The 19,539-nt window shown below is 43.8% G+C and overlaps 1 protein-coding gene across 1 annotated transcript in view; it reads left to right on the top strand.

Moving 5' to 3' along the window:
* Ube2e2 (ubiquitin conjugating enzyme E2 E2) overlaps positions 1-19,539 on the top strand; it is a 288,237-nt gene that overhangs the window by 243,251 nt on the left and 25,447 nt on the right. The window contains exon 5 of the mRNA XM_040747649.1: positions 13,681-13,828. Coding sequence (XP_040603583.1) covers positions 13,681-13,828 — 148 coding nt within the window. The remainder of the gene's footprint in view (positions 1-13,680; positions 13,829-19,539) is intronic.

Genomic DNA, 19,539 nt, shown 5'->3' with positions numbered 1-19,539 from the left:
ATGACAAGGGAGCATGCATAAAACCTTAAGAAAATTTAACCTATTTTTAGGGCAGTAGTCTTATAGAAAAGACTGGAAGAAAGAAAAAGTTAAACTCAAAGTCAGGCTTTGGGATTCCTAGGATGTTAATGGAGCAGATAATCCAGAAGGTACCAAAAAGATGAGAGAAATAACTTCAGACAAGAGGAGAACAGGAAAGGGCCAGAAGAGCAGGAACAGACTCTGGCTTCAAAGAAATGTGGGTGTGTGCATGTAAAAGGGAAACACCTGTGCTGTTCAGCCACCTTGACGTGACCTAGAACCACCTGGGGAAGGTCTATTGATGGTTTAGCTAGAGCAGTTTGACCTGTGGGCATGTCTTGATTGATTGACATGGGAAGGCCCAGTCAGCTGTAGGTGGCACCATCCTGTAATCAGGGGTCCTGAACACTAAGAGTGAAGAGAACTGAGAGCCAGCTAGCAAGGATGTGTATAAGCTCTTGACTGTGGTATGATGTCATATGGTAAAGTTATTCCACTCTTGATTCCTTCCTGTGGAGCAGAGAGGTGTGTGGGTGGCAGTCCCTGGTGTGATCTCAGAGCCAGCTGACCGGCGCTGTGGTGTGTGGGAGTGGGGAAGCATTTATCATCATCTCTGCATGGAGCCTTGACTTGAGTGCAGTACTTCTGTGGCTCACTGTGCTCCGTGCCTCCCTAACTCATCCTCTCAGCCCAGCAGTTGCCCAGAGATGGGTTGGCCATGGCCAAAATCAGATTTTATTCGGTTCTAGGGCTTCCATTGTGAATTGGGTTGTCTGTCTTGTCCCATTTCTCCTATCCACACTTCTTCCTTCTGTTTCTCCTCTATTCATTTCTTGGTTTGATCAGCCCGTAGTATACAAAAGTTTGCATGACATTGGCCATTAAAATAAGATGGTTTGAATGGCAGTGGTCCTGGTAGGCTCATATGTTTGAATTGGGGAGGTTAGGAGGTGTGACCTTGTTGGAGGGGTGTGTCACAGGCTTTAAGATTCTTTTCAAGCTCCTCTTTCTGCTTCCTGTTTGTGGTCTGAGAGGTGAGCTCTCAGCTGTTTGTCTGCCAGGCCTTTTCATTCTGCCTTCATGGACTCCAACCCTCTGAAACCATAAGCCCAATTACACACTTCTTAAAAACAAGTTGTCTTGGTCATGCTATTTTATTGCTTCAATAGAAACTATTACAGATGATACCATTTTGGAAAGATGAGTTAGTGGCAGTTCCCTGAGAGGCTAGTTGAGGGAGAAACATCATATAATGGCCCCACTGCAGAATCCTGGCCTGCCCTCTGCTTGCCTGCTCCCTGCTCCATCCTGCAGTAAGTCCTTTGCCTCGTCTCATAGACACTGCTGAGCAGACAGATTCCTCAAGGCACGTGGTATCAGGTGTGATGCTTGACAGCCACCAAGACCTCAGCTAGCTTGGGGAAATGAGAGTGTCTTCACATGACTCAGTGTTTGGGTTTTCCTCATGGAGAAGCACTATAAGGTGATTGTTTCTGCTGCAGAGTGTAAGTCAGACTATCACCTCACATTAGTCATGTCTACTACAAACCAAATTAACGCACTCAGGTTCCCAAATGTTGAAGGTGCCCCTTCCCTTCTCGGGTACGCTGCCCACCTGGCTGCCCACGCTAGTGAGCAGTTCATGGTGTCAGCCAGCTTGCTGTGTGTCTTCTCCACAGACTCTAAAAGACCAGCCTGCTCTATACTGACATTAAACTGCTCCAAGGTTGGACAGATATTTTGGTGGCAGTTCTCAAGTAATGTTGGTTTGTTCCTGACAAACTTGTCTTTCTGTGAGCTCAGAGGTGTCAGGTCAGTGTGTGTAATGCTAATTGCAGTGAGTAGCACCCTGTATGGCTACTCTGTGGTCACTTTCCATGCCTCCTGTCTCATCAGAGCTCGGTCCAAAACCCTCGAGACCCTGTGCCATCAGCTTTCCTAGCTAAAGTGTTGAAACCTAGAATTCATGTAATTGCCTTTATTACCTTTTTACTGCCATGTTTTAAAATCTGGGGATTAATATATTTGTGTTCCTTCCTCTCTAACTGTACTCACTATTAGACTTGACTTGGTGATGGGCAGTTAGTTGAGTTCCTCTGAGCTTTTATCCCAGTTTCTTACTCTGTAAAATGAGAGTAATAATAGTATTTTGGTGACTGAAAATTAAATTGTATAATAAATGCAAGTTTCTTGCAACAGTGTCTAACCCTAACCATCAACACTTTGCAGTTTTGACTGATTTTCATTTGTATTGGTTTCGGTTACAGCTTCCCATGATGAACACACAGCACTTTGGTGCTCTAAATATAAGACAATATCACTCAGACTCCTAATAGACATGGAAATTCTCACAGTATTTAAATCTTTCTACCTCTGTCCCCAAAAAAATGTGCCTTTTGAGCTGGATGTGGTGGCTCATGCCTTTAATCTAGCACCCCAGAGGCAGAGGCATGTGGATCTCTATGAGTTCGAGGCCAGTGTGGTCTTCATAGAAACTTCCAGGCTAGCCATGGCTACAAAGTAAGATCCTGTCTCAAGCCCCTCCCCACCACACACACACACACACACACACACACACACACACACACACAAATGTGTCTTTGTATGTTCTTTAATCATTCACCAAGAGTACAGGCATCACACCAACTCTGTAACTGCCATAAATTTACCATATTGTTAGCACATTGGTCATCGTTTATTTTAAATCGTGTTAAAATATATTTTACTTCTATACTGCTGTGGGCTGTATAAAAGATGAATAGTTACTTCTAGCCAGTTTTTTACAGATATTTTGTGTTATGCTTAATATATATTGGGTTGTTAATCTCTTAAAATAACTGCCACCCCATGAGTCTACAAACATAAAATTTAGTGATTTTTTTTCTGAAAGATGAAGGGATCCTGTATGTTCCTTCCAATTTACATTCAGATTAATTTACATTAATCTGTAAATGTGCTGTGTCTTCGAGTGGCCTATATGGTGTGAGACCCGTGAAAATGAAACAAACAGAAAGAGGGCAGTTCCTCCTATTTATGTTTCTCTCGTTGTCTTTAACAGCAGATGATACGTGTCACTCATTTATTATATTTGGCATAGAGTCACTTTAGGCTTCCTAACAATTGTTATGTATTTGACACTTTGCACCTAAGAAGCAGAAAGGAATCAACTTGTCTCTGAGTTGTAGGTTTGGACATCTGCTTCCTTGTCTTCTGTACAGTGCTGATTATGGAATAAGTGTCATTGGTGTGACACAGCCCATGCAGTGGTTCCCGGTTGGTGTTCAGGAGAAACTGCTGCAGTGTCTGGTGTGGAGCCCGATGCTGCTGGTGGAAAGACAGAAGAAGTTGTGTGTCCTTTGATACACAGTGGGCGTGTCTCTGTGAATTAATTAATGCTGGGAATGTGTTCAAACACTCCTCCACTTAGCTTAGGTATCAGGTCATTTCCACCCTTGGTTTATGACTTGGCAGTTATTTAACCTACGCACAATTGTGTTATTGGGAAACATCCCAATCCACGAAAATGAAAACTCACTTATTGAAAACCCCTAACCCAGACTTCCCAAACTTCTTAATTGTCTTACATTCTTGTCTTGCTCTTAAAACCCAAGCCTGGGGTGGTGAATTTCTACTCCTAGAGTCTTGTGACACTTCTGATCTCTTGATCTCTATGTAAAACGCATCGAGGAGGCAAATTTCTATCTATACTTCAGACAGGTCTTGATTAAACTGGTTTCAGGCTTTTCTGTGTCTTTTCCAGAGACTATGTTGTTCAAAATAAAGAAAAAGATACCCTTCTATAATGTCTGAGCATGGTATGAAGAGCTGGATGGGAGCCTCTTCTTTTCCTAAAGGCTGTGTGTTTTTGACCTTGTGTCTAAGATATGAGGACAGTCCCGTCCCAAGCTAGTGTTATCCCTGAAGTCTTTGAAGAAACAAATGTAATATACTCCCACAATCCCTGACTGTGAAACTTCTAGGGAAAAGACAATATGGTTTGTTTCACTACGGTGACTCAAGGAATTGTCAACAATGACATTCCTGAACTTCAGACAACGGAACAAGTCAAAAGAGATAGGATGTAGGATAACACAAAAGACCTTCACGTGTGAAACAGAGCCTCAAAACTGGGCAGAGAAGTGCATATTGTAATCCCAGTACTGGAGGGGCTCACTTACCCCCCCTCTCTCTCATACACACACACACACACACACACACACACACACATACACACACACACACACACACACTTAGAAAAGAACCAAATTAAGCCTTATTCATTATATACCAAAGCATCCTGTGTGAATTAGGCTTAGGCTTTTGTGAGTTGCGTAAGAAGGCAATGATGATTGAAGTCATGGCAAGCATCGTGCCTGGCAATGGAATCCTCCCTGCTTTGCCAAGGACACATCCCTGGGAGCTGAGTGAATGTTGCCTATAGCAAAAGAGTTGTCATTCAAGATGAGGGACCTCTCTGTTTGCATTTTTCTGCTTAGTGCATAAGGTGAACTGAAAAGACATTCCAAACTTGAGAGTGCCTGTGTCATAAAGACTTCCCTGGTTATTTACTTCTCCATTCACATTGCTGGGGAGTCTTTCACAGCCCCAACCCCCAGACCAGACTTTGTTTTGTGAGATGGGATCTTACTCCATTGACCAGAATGATCTGACTCAAATGATTCTCCTGCCTCAGTCTTCCTAGCAGCTGGGACTGCAGGCATGAACACGCCTCCTGGGCTTTTATTAACCATTTAAATTCTGCTAGCAAGTTGGGTTCTAGCTCTGTTGTGAATGTGCTGTCACCGGCATCTTTAATTGTCACAGTTTGTAGAATATGGTTGATTTTAAAGAATTTACTATCAGTCATTCAAGTCACTCATTGTTTTGTGGGGAGGGTGTTTTTGCTTTGATGAGAAGATCATCTTTTTTTTCCCCTTTGATTTTTTGAGACAGGGTTTCTCTGTGTAGCTTTGGAGCCTATCCTGGCATTCACTCTGTAAACCAGGCTGGCCTCACAGAGATCTGCCTGCCTCTCCCTCCTGAGTCCTGGGATTAAAGGTGTGGGCCACCAATACCCGGCAAGACGATCATCTTAAATGTACCTATTTCTAGGGTTGTGAGCCTCTCATTAATAGTAGGTCCTTTCAATTTTCGTTATGTCTATATGAAATGATCATAAGGACTAAGGCATGTGTGTGAGCCCCTAGGTCCTCAAAACAAAAACTGCACAGAGCTCTTCTCTAATTTTAAGAGTCTGTAAACCCTCAGGATGGGGCAGTACTGGCATTTTTAAATGTGTGCTAACAACCCGCTCTGTAAACTACAGTCTAGGGTGTGCCTGGTGCAGAGATATACTTGGATAATATCTGTGGATTGTTTTGGGACCTTATATAATTCTCTGATTCATGGCCCAGAGACTCAATTACTTCTTTTTGGTGTCTCCATGGACAAATTTTCAAGAATAATGTATCTTCTGATACACTGATCCTATACTTCCTTAGTAAAATTACAGAACCATTTGTTTGTCACTTGATTTTTAAAAGAATGTAGTGGGAACAATGTATAGAGAAGATCAGTGAGAGGTGACTTGGGGCCGGAAGGTGGCTAGGTGTTGAAGTGCCGACCGCACAGGTGAGATTGGTCCCCAGTACCCTCTTAACGGGAGCCAGGTCACTGCTCCTGTAATCTCACTGCTGCGGAAGCAGAGACAGGAGAAGCCCTGGGGCTTGCTGGCCACCCAGGCCAGCTGAGTCAGAGAGTTTCAGAGTCACTAAGAGGCCAATGGCAGAAAATAAGATGGAGCACGTCTTTAATTCCAGCACCCAGGAGGCGGAGGCAGGCGGATCTCTGCGTTCGAGGCCAGCCTGGTCAACAAACTGAGTTTCAGGACAGCCAGGACACAGTGAAACCCAGTCTTGAAAAACAAAATAATAAGAAGAAAATGGAGAGCAAGTGAAAAATCCACCCAGCACTGACCTCTAGCCCCCCCACACACACACACACATGTGCAAACACATGCATGCACACACACTCCCAAAAAATGGTTCTAAGTTATTTGGGATGTAGGATTTGGGTGTGACTCAGGGGTCATTTTCTTACCATTTGTTAATTTGTCATAGTGCAAAGGGAAAGACACAGTTAGACCCAGGCTCCTTGCAAGACAGTGCAGGGGCCTGTGTTGGGAGGTGTGTTTTTAGGAGGTGGGGTCAGGCACTTTCACAACCTCTAAAATTCTTGCTGTTTGTTGATACTCAAAACATGCTTTCACATTCTGAATGACTAACACCTGAGGCTGTGTTCCCCACTAATTATTGGTGTGGATTCATCCCTGTTTCCATGTTTCTCAGGATCTGGAAGGTTCTGGCTATTCCAGACACTCCACTAGCAAGTTTTTGCCTCAGTTGCAGAATACACTTGTTGATGTGGTTTTGTCATACGTTGTTTAGGTTCATAAATGAAAAATGGAAACGGCAAAAATAGTTATATTGAATACTTACTAGATTCTTATTACTAGTTTAATTTTTATGACCTATCTTCTGAAATAGTCTGCCAGGAAACTCAGGAAAGTTGCATGGACAGAAAGATGTGCAGAGCATCTTCTCAGCCAGGCGTGGTGTTTGGCACATGCCTGCAATCCAAGCAATTGAAGGTGGAGACAGAAGGATCAGCAGTTCAGGGCCAGTCTAGGCTACATAATTAGTTTGAGGCTAGCCTGGGCTACATGAGACCCTGTTTCAAAAAAAAAAATACTACATACGGCGCCCCATGCCTTGGATTGCATGCCCATAATCCCAGCTTTGGAAGACCGAGGCAGGAGGATCTCAAGTTCAAGAGCAGCATGTTCTACTTGTGAGATCCTGTGTCAACATTATTAACAGAAAAGCCTCCTGCTCCCTCCAGGAATACCTCCCAGTTTCCTAATCGTTCTTGTTCTAAATCTCTCAGGAGCAGTGAGGTGTTCAGTGTCTGCCATCTCAGATATCTGCTCAGCACACAGTGGGCTCTTTCTCTGTGCCAGACACTGGACATCTATTGAAAGTAAACACTCAGTACATAATTCAGGACAGTGGGGGGGGGGGGGGCACGGCAAGCCTGGGACTGGAACGTGGGTGTCATGGGGAACCCTGGCAAGATCCTGGGTAACAGCACACCTGTTTCTGACTCTGGGAACGCGAGTCTGTCCGCCTGTAAAGGCGGGAGCTAGGAGCACCACTGTGTCAGAATGCGTGCTAGCAGCTGGGCTGCCTGTCCTCTCAGTGGTGCCTGCCAGAATAGAAGCAGACCCTCGCCCAAGTAGATCTATCCCATCAACATTTGTAAACACACAAAAACACCCAGTGTCCGAAACATCCTCAGGACCCATCAACATTTGTAAACACACAAACACCCACTGTCCGAAACATCCTCAGGACCCATCAACATTTGTAAACACACAAAACACCCACTGTCCGAAACATCCTCAGGACCCTGCAGCTTTGTGGCTCATTGTTTTTTAAATAGGTGTGTCTCAGTTTCAGTTTTAAGTGGAGTGTCCCCATTTAAGGCACTGTTAGGAGCCGAGTCTGGTAGCTTATGCTTGCAAGTCCTGCACTCATGGGTTAACAGGAGGATGGTGAGCTTCAGACCAACCTGGTGTACATGGAGACCTTGTCTCAAAAAAAGTGACCACCAGGCCCTGCCCTATATGAAATGACAGACTATGGACACCCCCATGGAGGGCCTCACCCTCCCTGGGGGAACGAGGGGATAACGGGGGGGGGGGGATGGGGGAGGGCACGGGAGGAGGGGAGGGAAAGGGAGAGGGACCTGGAACTGACTTGTGAAGCAACCTTGTTTCTTATCTAAATTTAAAAAAAAAAGAATAAAATAAAAAAAAAAGTGACCACCAAGATAGACTCATTAGTAAAGAAAACAGCAACACTCAAACATCCTTTAGGTAGAAAAGACAGCACAGCATAAAGGTTCCCCATATGGTACAGGAGCACAGTGGTGGCCAGCTTCATCAGCAATGGGAAATGTAAATTGGAACCACCACTCCCATGCAGAGTGGTCTAAACCACGCAAGGGGTGACACCACATGCTGGTATCATGCAGAGAAGATGTATCACAATGCCATTGGGGTTGTAAATGGTATTGTCAGACATTCATCTGACACACCAGTTACATTTGCCTTTAGATATTTATCCCAGAGGAAAGAAAACAGGTTCAGGAAAAAAATCATACCCAGAGAGATATTCCTAACAACAATGGTTGTGATAGCCAACACCTGGCGTATGAAGTATCGAGTAAGTCTAGGTGCTGGCCGCTGATTTAATCAGGCATGGCTAGGCGGTAAACCCTGGTGATGAGGGTTCAGGAGCTTCTACTCCATACAACTCATGGAGGTGGGTGTACCAAGGAGCACTACAGCCCTTCTGCACACCCTGCGCATCCTCTCTGATGTCGTTGATGACAGAGCTGGGATGAGGGTACGGACTTCCTGGAGTTCCACAAGCTGAAGTAGTAGATGGATGGAGGCAGGGAAGGGGCTGAGGACGATTCCAGCTGCAGGCAGTTGGTAAGAAGTTCTGTAGGCCCAGACTAGAAAGTGATGTCTGGGGTAGGAGGAAGCAGTCCTGTAAAGAACGGGTTCCTTAAAATATGGAATCTGACTTCCCTGCCAGGATAGTTGCCAAAAGTGAATTAACCCAGCTGGGGTCATTCTGGATTGTGTATGAGAGTAGGGGAAACAGAGGGTTTCTTTGCTTTTTAGTTTCTTATTTTTGTCTTCTGAAAGCCCAGATGTCCTTTACTTTGTAAGTGGTTGTGGTGGTTTGAATTAGCATGGCCATCACAGGCTCATTTATTTCCATGCTTAGTCCCCCATTTATGAACTGTTTAAAGGATTAGAAGGTGAGGCTCTGTTGGGAGAGGTGTGTCTCTGGAGGTGGGCTTTGAGGTCTCAAAAGCCCATGCCAGGCCTGCTGCCTTTAAATTAGGATATAAAGCTATTGGCCACTGCTCCAGCGCCATGCCCATGGTAATAATGGACTAACTCTGAAACTGTAAACAAGCCCCCAATTAAATGCTTTCTTGTATGAATTTCCTTGTTCATGGTATGTCTTCACAGGAATAAAACAGTGACAAACTGGCACATCCATGCCATGAAATACTACTCAGCAGCAGAGAATAAATTACTGGTGTGTATAACAATGTGGTCACTCTCGGGGATTATTGAGTGAAAGGAGCAATTTGAAAGGTTTAGTAGTGCATAATACCATTGTTGAAGCTTTCTTACATTCTAGCCACAAGAATCAGCCTTGGTAGCCAAAATTAAAGAACTAAGAGAAGATAGCTGTGCCTATCAAAAGGTTGTGCATTGTATCAAGGACTCAGGGAGCATGAACGAAACTGGGGCAGAAAGAATGTAAGAGGCAGAGTGTTGAGTGAAGTCTTCCTGCCAGCCTGGTTCCAGAACCTCATCAGTCCCAAATAAACACACAGGAGGCTATATTAATTATGAAGCTGTTGGCCATTTGCTTGTTTCTTACTGGCTATCTCGGACTTAAGTATTTAACCCATCTAAGTATTTCTCTTACCGGAGAAAGGGTCCGGACCTCTTACTTCTATGGCAGCTACATGATGTCTGCCTGTGTTTCTCTTTCCCAGAATCCTCCTCGACTCCTAAGTCCCACCTATCTTGCTTCCCTATTGGCCAACAGTGCTTTATTCAACAACCAATAAGAGACAGATTTACAGAATGGCATCTCCCATCAGCAGAGGATGTGGGGAGGGGCTGTGATGTGCTGTCCTCTGGATGTGACTTGCGTTTGCACTCATGAACAAGACCTGCACCATCAACACAAGACAGCCAATCAGAATGCCGACACTGGGCTTAATGGGTTACAAGGAAAAAAGACAGGACACAAATGTGGGAGACAGATGTTTGGGGGAGTATCCAGAGGAGAGTGGGAAGGGATAGGATCCAGTTACATTATATGAATTGGGAAATTGGTAACAAGGAAAAAAGACAGAACATGAATGTGGGAGACAGATGTTTGGGGGAGTATCCAGAGGAGAGTGGGAACGGATATGATCCAGATATATTATATGAATTGTGAAAATGTCAAAGAGTAAATTTTCAAAAGATAGCACTAAGTATCTGTGATGGGATCCTTCTGTGGCTTAATTGTGGCAATGTATACATGTATACACATAGAAATAAATGTTAACATATGAAAAACAAGACCCATGAATCAGGGGACTGCACAAATGTCTGTGTCTGCAGTGTATGGTGCTTCTGCAAGATGCTGCCATAATAGGAAGCTGGACAAAGAATGTATGTATGTGTCTCTCAGTATTACTTCTTTCAACAGAATTTACAAGTGTCCAAGAATTGAAGGTTAAGTACTGGGGGAGGGCAGAAGCTCCAGGGCTGCATTGCAGAGCATCAGCCTTGCTTTCCCTAACCCTGACACTTGCCTCGCTGAGTTGTTTTAAGAACTAACCCAGAGCAATTAATTAATACTTGATAGTGTTTTCCATGTCACACGTGCAAAAACGACTCTGTCCATTTAGCACATTGGGTGTTTGTGTTCACTAACCTCTGTTCATCTCTTTATTCTTTCATGTTGTTTAGCCCCTTAGTCTACTTTTCTAGGTCAGATGCTTGGCTCCTAATAGTGAGTTTCTCACTTTGTAATACATACATTTAAAAGGGACATGTCTATTTGACTGCTGTTTTGGATAGAGACACAGACTTTTATATTCGCAGCCCAACCTTGGCATGGTCATTTAGCTGAGTCTTGCAGGGTTGAGTTGGGTTTGGTTTTAATTAAAAAATTATTTGCATCTGGTCTTGGTAGTGCATCTCATAATCATAGCATTTGGGAGTATGCATCCCGATAGATTTGGGGCCAGCCTGGGCTTCATAGCTAGATTCTATCTAAAAAACAGAAAGAAACAATAAAAAGGAATTGTTTATTATTTGTAAATGTATTGTTCATTTTCTAAACATGACCTGTAGGCAGAGGGGGACTCTTTCCTGTGTCAATTCTGATCTTGCTTTCTGGTTTTCATATCCATTCTTTGAAAGACCATAGGTTTGCTCTGTACCTCAAGCATGTAGCCAGTGTTTGTAGGTTTTTCACACATGATTGACATTAATATATATTCTTTAATTTTCAAATGAAGTGTTTATAATTGTTCAGTGCCTTGATTTTATTTGTGGTTTAAGTTTTCAGAATCCATACCAATATTTGGTCTAGTTGACCCAACAGTTGTGTGGTGAAGCACTCCTCCTTGATCATAAATACATCACTTTCTCATTGGGTTTTACTGTGTAATTTGGGGGGGGGTTGGCTATCGTTGACTCCAAATTGTTGTTTTCTTGATGTGTTCTCCACTTATAGCAGTCCCTTGGCATAGACTTGCTCCAGTAGTCACAAAGTCATGTCAGCTCTTCTTTGGCATTTGTGTGTGTGTGTGTGTGTGTGTGTGTGTGTGTGTGTGTGTATGTGTGTTTGTGTGTGTGTGTGTGTGTGTGTGTGTGTGTGATGTATGATGAATCTGTTCATGGTTAGAATTCATGTTTCTCTCTAGTCCAGAATCCAGGTTCTCACTGTCAGTTCTCTTGCTCTCTCCTCAAAGGCATCCACTTTCTGAAAGATGAGCCACCGAGCGTCCTGATTGAGGTACAGGCTCTGCTTTCAAATCCCTGGCCACATACAGGCCTACGAGCTCATTTTCCTTCTTGAAAGTTATCAGAATTAAAGCTTTCATTGTATTAAGACTGCCTGCTACCTTCAGCCCCTTCCTTGTCCCCAGTCCTGCCCCAGCACACATGCTGCCTGCTTGCTGCTGCCTGTAGGTTTGGGTGTTTAGTTGTGGCCTCCAGGAATTCTCCTAGAAGAAGGCTGGTTCTTTCTTCAAGATTTCTGGACATTTGAGATCGTGTTGGGGAGAGAGACTGGGTGGTCTGGCATGATGCTGGATTCCGATGCAGCCTGAGAATGGGGTATAGTATTAAACAGCCTCTGAGACGTTGACTCTGCCCTCCTGGAATGCGGCATCATACACATTACATCAGCTCCTGATGTCTGAACGGATGGCTAGTTGAGTGGCAGAACTACAGAGGCCTCCCTGTCATGTGTGTTTTATATTGGTTCTGAGCAATTATAAATTCAGGGTACCAGAGTGGTCCTTAGAACACCAAGATTTATTTATAAATTTAAGAACATTTAGAAATTTGTAGTCATAATAAGTAACATTTAAATCGTACTCTTGCTAAGTCAAAAACTGAGCTGGACTTGTTTTCTATATTAGGGTTTTTTAAGGTTTTTATTTTACTTTATATGTATAAGTGTTGTGTATACATACATATAAGTGTACTGTGTGTGTGCCTGGTTCCCCCTGAGACCAAAAGAGAGCACTGGATGCCCTAGAACCAGAGTTGCTAGCAGTTGTCATCACCATGCCAGTCAGTGCTGGGAACCAGACCTGGGCCTCTGGGAGAACAAAACAAAACAAAGTGCTCTTCACCAGAGTCACCTTCGTGCCTAGAATATTTTTATGTCGCAACTTTCCAAATTAAATTTCAGACATGTAAAATGGTGACCTTACTATCATAGCAAAAGACTGTATTAATAGTACATTCAAAATATAAAATTCAGTAAGGAATAGCTTTGTGAATTATAACAATATAGTAATAATAAATTATAACAAATACAGTTTTTAAGGTTTTTTTAAACAGTCTTTTTTATTTTACATACCAATCCTAGTTCTCCCTCCCTCCCCTCCTCTTGCCCTCCCCACATCTCTCCCCAACCCCCATATACTCCTCAAAGGGGGTAAGGCCTCCCATGAGGGGTAAACAAAGTCAATCACATCATGTTGAGGAAGGACCAAGACCTTCCCTACCAACACCCCAACCCTGTATCTAGGCTGAGCAAGGTATCCCTCTATAGGGAATGGGCTCCAAAAAACCAGTTCATGCACTAGGGATAAATCCTGGTCCCACTACCAGAGGCCCTGTAGACTGCCCAAGCTCCCCAACTGACAACCACATTCGGGGGCCTACTTTGGTCTTATGTAGGTTCCCCAGCTGTCAGTCCAGAGTCAGTGAGCTCCCACTAGCTCAGGTCAGCTGATTCTGTGGACTCCCCATCATGATCTTGATCCCTTTGCTCATATTGTCGCTCCTCCCTTTCTTCAGCTGGGCTCCAGGAGCTCAGCCCAGTGCTCAGTTTTGGATCTCTACATCTGTTTCCAACAAATACAGGTTTAACATACAATTGTATACAAGAGGCGTGTAATATGTTTACATACCCTCATTCATGTTTTAGAACTGTATTAAAGAACATTTATCTTCATTGTCTTATTCCCATGCATTCTGGTTTTTGGATCTTCTAAATGTAAAAAGTAAAGCAGCTAGAATCCACGAAAAGTGTTTAAAACATTTCAGAAGTCGGGGGCCATTTCCTGATCATAAACATCCTGTGGTTGCATCAAGCTGAACTCCTCAGCTACACCAGAAGCAGTATATGGATTCTACGGAGTGCTCTGTTTTCTGTCGTAAACTATCTTTATTTTTAATCTACTGAGTATTTTCATATACCTGTTAAAAACTCCAGCCTGGGTCTCTGCCATATCCATTTATAGCAACTTGGCTTCTTCTCCCAGGTCACCTTCCGAACGAGAATCTACCACTGTAATATCAACAGCCAAGGGGTGATCTGTCTGGACATCCTCAAGGACAACTGGAGTCCAGCCCTGACCATCTCTAAAGTCCTCCTGTCCATCTGCTCACTCCTCACAGACTGCAATCCTGGTGAGTGACCCTGGACCTGGTACCAGATTGAGAAGCTCAAGGTTGCCCTTGAACCTGTTATTGATGCTAGTGCTCCCTACCCTGGCTGCTCATTGCCGATGATTTTAACTTCCCAACTGTATAACTCTGTTCTTTTTAAATTGGTTCTTTCCATTTACTTTTTTCGAATCTATTATTTACCAAACGAAATTTAAAACAAAATATGATAAAATTAATGAAAATTCATTTTAAATGAGAAAAGTGTATTTTAGAATGCATTAAATTCTCCTACCACATAACAATAAAAATTCAAATAAAATAGCTTAATCTTTCATTAGATGCCTAGTAGACAGACGTGTTAATTTGAGAGATGTGGGCTATTAAAACCTCATGACAGCCAAGGCAGCACCACACAGATGTGACCTCCAAGCAGTAGCAGCCCTGCGCCCTGATAAGCTGTTAGCAAAGAGCTGAATGGGTCTGAATCAGGAAGCAGGGCTTGCCAGGGAGCTGAGGTGGCTATCCCCACGCCCTGGCCCGCTGCCATGCTGAGGTGGCTATCCCACGCCCTGGCCCGCTGCCGTGCTTTGCACTCGGGTTCTCAGCTCTAGTTCTTCCCCTGCATGTGATCGTTTGCCTTTGACAACTTTGCTTTAGCTACCGGGCAAGCCTACTATGAATTGTGCTCATGTATGGGTTTACTCTGGAAAATACAGAAATCCCAGAATAGTTTTTGTTCATGCTCTCCATGAAACTTGCTTTTTTTTCGGTGTATTAATTGCCATGAAATCCCCTGTGCTGTGTAAAGCTATTGTAAAATGTTTTCAGTTAGTCCATCAGGTAGACAGTAAAGTCCGATCAGCCGATCAGATGGCACCTTGAGAGTTGACTGTTACTGCAGGGTCCACCCTCTCCTTTCTGTACCCATTTCTGTCTGTCACATGTTTGACCTTACTTAGGGGTGATGTTGCAAGGAGGCTTTCTTTGTTGTTGCTTTTGTTTTGATGATTTGTGTCCTGTTGCCCCAAATCACAGTGAACACCTGCTTTCAGAACAGGTCCCCTGAACTCATCTGCCTCTGTCTTAAGAGATGGCTGTCAATAAGTCGTGCAGTCAGAGAAGGGCTGGTACTTTGGCTAATCAGTTGGGTTTTGTTTGCTTGATACTTTGGTTGGTGTTGCTGTGTTTCAAAAATTTACAGACCCATTGTCTGTAAAACTAAAACTCACCCCTGATCAAAGCAAAAGCTCATATTCTGAGCCAGGGATGCTGGCCTGAGCCAGGGATGCTGGCCTGAGCCAGGGATGCTGGCCTGAGCCAGGGATGCTGGTGCACTTCTGTAACCACAGTACTCACTTGGGAGGATGAAGCAGAAGGACAGAGTTCAAGGGCAGCCTGAGCTACATAGTGAGACCCTGTCTGATCTATCTCATCCCCACAAAAGAAGTTACATGTTTTTTTAGTACTGCTGTTCAGTAGAAATATCAGGGCAGAAAATAATAGTGGTTCTTAGAAGATGAACCACTTTTGTGATAGGAGTCTAGAAAGGGGGTTATGAGCACTGCCAGCTCTTCTAAGGACCCTGGTTTGGTTCCCAGCACTCATGTGGCAGCTCACAACCGTCTGTTACTCCTGATCCAGGATCCAACACCTCTTTCTGGCCTCCTCAGGTATCTGGCATGTAAGCAGCACACAGATGTACGTGCAAGGAAAACACCCAAACACATAAAAATTAATTTTAAAAGAGACTAGATCAGTTTGTGATATGTGCTAATCATCACATTCTGGTGCATCTAAGACCTCCCGAGTGACATGCCACTTGATGAATGTTGGAGTTCCTGGGTTCTTTCAGTGGAGTTCAGCTTGATTTTAGCTCTTTGAGATTGCATCTTGTGGAGCCCAGGCTAGCTTTAACCTCACTATGTAGCCAAAAGTAACCTTGAACTCCCGATCCGTCTCCTCATCTTCCTAAGTGCTGGGATTACAAGGGTATGCCATCACCCTGACTCTGATTCTTAAAGAAAGATGTCACTGAGGCTGTAACTTCAGCATTTAGGAGATGGGAGCAGGAAGATCGCCTCAAGCTTGAGTAGCCTGGGCTATATAGCAGGAGCCTGTCTCAAGCTTGCTCAGAGCAAGTTACCTACCTTAAACAGAGGCAGCACCCAGTCTTTAGTGGGTTTCTTCACTGTTATCTGAAGTTATTTTCAACCTCCGTATGATTTTTTTCTCTTTCAGTGTAAGTTGAACTTAAGTCTAAGTGATCTTTAAATTATCAAAGAGATAAGCTTGATAGAATATGAATAAATAAGATCATCTTATGTGAATCAATGATGTGTATTTAATGAACTTGAAAGATGCTTATCCTTCTTGATCCATGGGCATCATTTTCATCCTCCTCTAATAATTTATAGTTGTGGGTTTCAAAGTTCTTGACCCATTGAAAAGTAAATGCCCACAGGTATGGTGATGTGACTGAGGCAGGAATAATGCGATATCAAGGGCAGCCTCCTCCGTTACACGGTGCCACACTGTCTCAAAAAACAAAACAATGAGCCAGGCAGTGGTAGCACACTCCTTTAATCCCAGCACAGATGGATCTCTGAGTTTGAGGCCAGCGCTCATCTACAGAACTGAGTTACAGAACAGCCAAGGCTTCCCAGAGATTCTCAAAGGGGAGGGAGAGGGGGAGCCCAATGTTGATTGTAACAGCTGGACTTCCAGTTGTTTGACACATTGTAAAGAATTTACTTAAGAAGCAGTAGGTGAATTTGTTTAAAGTCCCAGCATATTCCTTGCATAATAGATGTATTCCAGGGAAAATTATGTTAGCCTATCATAATAATACACACCTGTAATCTTAGTACTTGGGTGGTAGAGGCAGGAAGCTCTGGAGTTCAAAGTTGTCCTGAGCTGTGTATCAAGTTCAAAGCCAGCCTAGGTAACCAGGGACCCTCTATCAAAACACCATTAATAAATAAATAATATTAGATGCTTTTGAAAACGTTTCTGCCTGATGTAAGGATTCAGGCATTACGCTGGCCTGCCCCTGTCACCTGGCAGAATGCACTCAGGCAGTACCCTGGTCAGTCCAGGGTTCCATGACTACTAGTCAGCACACAGGTGCAAAAGACCCTTTTCAAAGAAAGACCTCACCCACTTATACCTTCTCTCTCTTTCCTGCTGTTTCCCTGGGTCAGGCAGGACTTTTCCTGTCTCCCTCTTCTCTCCTGTCCTCTCTCTGTCTCTCTTTACCTCTTTTCTCTTTCCTCCCTCTTCCCTCCCCTTTCTAATGAAACTTCTCACTTAAGCTCTGTCTGCCTGGCATTTTTGTTCCATCCGGTCATGTGTCGTCCCTGCCCCCAACCCCCTTGGTCAACCTTGCCCAACATGGAACCTGCCAAGGTTCCTCTCAAGCTTTGTTCCTAACACCTGAGAGTGTCCTACGGAGAAACCTCTTGCCAAGTTAACACTTTGAAAGTTGTTTCCCCTTGAGTGAGCTCTGCATTTCCTCTGAATGTGTTGCCCCAAGTAAATTGTATTGACTGTGGTGCTCAGGTAACTAGGACAGCCAGCAGAGGCCTGTCCAGCAGCCCTGTGGGCAGGTTCAGGGAACACCTTTATGGGAGGCTGCTCAGTCCTGTGCACCACCGTCATTCTATTCAGAGCGTTGTCACGGCGACTTGTGTGGGGTCTGGGGCTTTTGGCTCGTGTGGCACTGAGGTCAGCTGGCTCTCATGCTCACACTGGCTCCTGTGACGGAAGCACGTTCATACACAGCATGAGGCAGATGCATCAGAGCAGTTAGGAAAGAAAGCTAGTTTTCACAGCTTGTCTGCTTTAGAGGCCAGCAGGATCCTTCACAAGAAACTCTACAGCTGGAGAGATGGCTCAGCAGTTAAGAGCATTTGTTGTTCTTGCAGAGGACCTGAGTTCAATTCCCAGCCCCCGCATGGTAGCTTACAACCATCCTAACTCCAGTTCCAGGGGATCCAGGGCCATGACTTATAATGGGCACATTCTCCACATGTGCATCAGACAGTCACAACCTATTACTGTTCTAACATCACCCTCATCTGAATGACTTTTTTTTTATTAGTAACTGCAATATAGCAAGAATTATGTTTATGCTTTATGGCTTGAAAAGAATGATTTAAACAATAAATAGTAAACTTTACTAGATACAACAAAATTTTTCATTTTAAAATATGCTTTACACCAAAAAAAAAATCCAATGTAGTTCATACTCATTTTCACTTTCATTTTTATGAATTTTAGAGACAGATAAAATAGCACAGATAAACGGCTTGTCTTCTGTCTCATCTTCTTTGCAATCTGTTAGTATTGTGTTTTTAATTATTTGTTATACAAATTACAGGATTCACTATGTATGCTTGCATAGTGTGCGCTGTGTCCGTACTCACCACCCACCTATCCCCTCTGTTAGTCTCTCTTTACTCACACGCCAGGCTTTGTTCTGGTGTCCCCTCGGCTCCGAAACTGTGGGATGGTGGAGACCTTTGCTAAATCAACGCACACTTTCTTCATGCCATGTTCTCTCTTACATGGTTAGGGAATGTAATAAACATGCAATGCTCTGCACACTTTCTTCATGCCATGTTCTCTCTTACATGGTTAGGGAATGCAATAAACATGCAATGCTCTGCACACTTTCTTCATGCCATGTTCTCTCTTACATGGTTAGGGAATGTAATAAACATGCAATGCTCTGCACACTTTCTTCATGCCATGTCCTCTCTTACATGGTTAGGGAATGTAATAAACATGCAATGCTCTGCACACTTTCTTGATGCCATGTTCTCTCTTACATGGTTAGGGAATGTAATAAACATGCAATGCTCTGCACACTTTCTTGATGCCATGTTCTCTCTTACATGGTTAGGGATGTAATAAACATGCAATGCTCTGCACACTTTCTTCATGCCATGTTCTCTCTTACATGGTTAGGGAATGCAATAAACATGCAATGCTCTGCACACTTTCTTCATGCCATGTTCTCTCTTACATGGTTAGGGAATGTAATAAACATGCAATGCTCTGCACACTTTCTTGATGCCATGTTCTCTCTTACATGGTTAGGGAATGTAATAAACATGCAATGCTCTGCACACTTTCTTGATGCCATGTTCTCTCTTACATGGTTAGGGAATGTAATAAACATGCAATGCTCTGCACACTTTCTTCATGCCATGTTCTCTCTTACATGGTTAGGGATGTAATAAACATGCAATGCTCTGCACACTTTCTTCATGCCATGTTCTCTCTTACATGGTTAGGGAATGTAATAAACATGCAATGCTCTGCACACTTTCTTCATGCCATGTTCTCTCTTACATGGTTAGGGAATGTAATAAACATGCAAAGCTCTGCTTTGTAGACACATAGGCAGCAGTGCCGTGCACCCACATCACCATCTCTGCGGTGCTGAGTCTCCTGGGTAGCGGGGTCCAATACATGGTCTAGGATGGTTTCATGGTCTGGCTCTAAGCTGTTACCCGATCTCCTCCGTTTCATACCTGACTTCTCTAGACTCACTGTGACGTGTCCCTTGTGTATGTCTCTTCGGTGACCCCTGTATTGCCCCTCGTGTCACACAGTGTCACACAGCTTGTGAGCACAATGCAAGGTTGTACCATACTGTGTTAAAAGGAATGAAGTCCGAGAAGCCAAGCCACCCTGAGTTTAGAAGTTGTCAGGAGTATTGGAGTCCT

The sequence above is a fragment of the Mesocricetus auratus genome, unplaced genomic scaffold, assembly GCF_017639785.1.
Source record: "Mesocricetus auratus isolate SY011 unplaced genomic scaffold, BCM_Maur_2.0 Super-Scaffold_100006, whole genome shotgun sequence".
Classification (NCBI taxonomy): Eukaryota; Metazoa; Chordata; class Mammalia; order Rodentia; family Cricetidae; genus Mesocricetus; species Mesocricetus auratus.
This window is presented reverse-complemented; position numbering and strand designations above follow the sequence as displayed.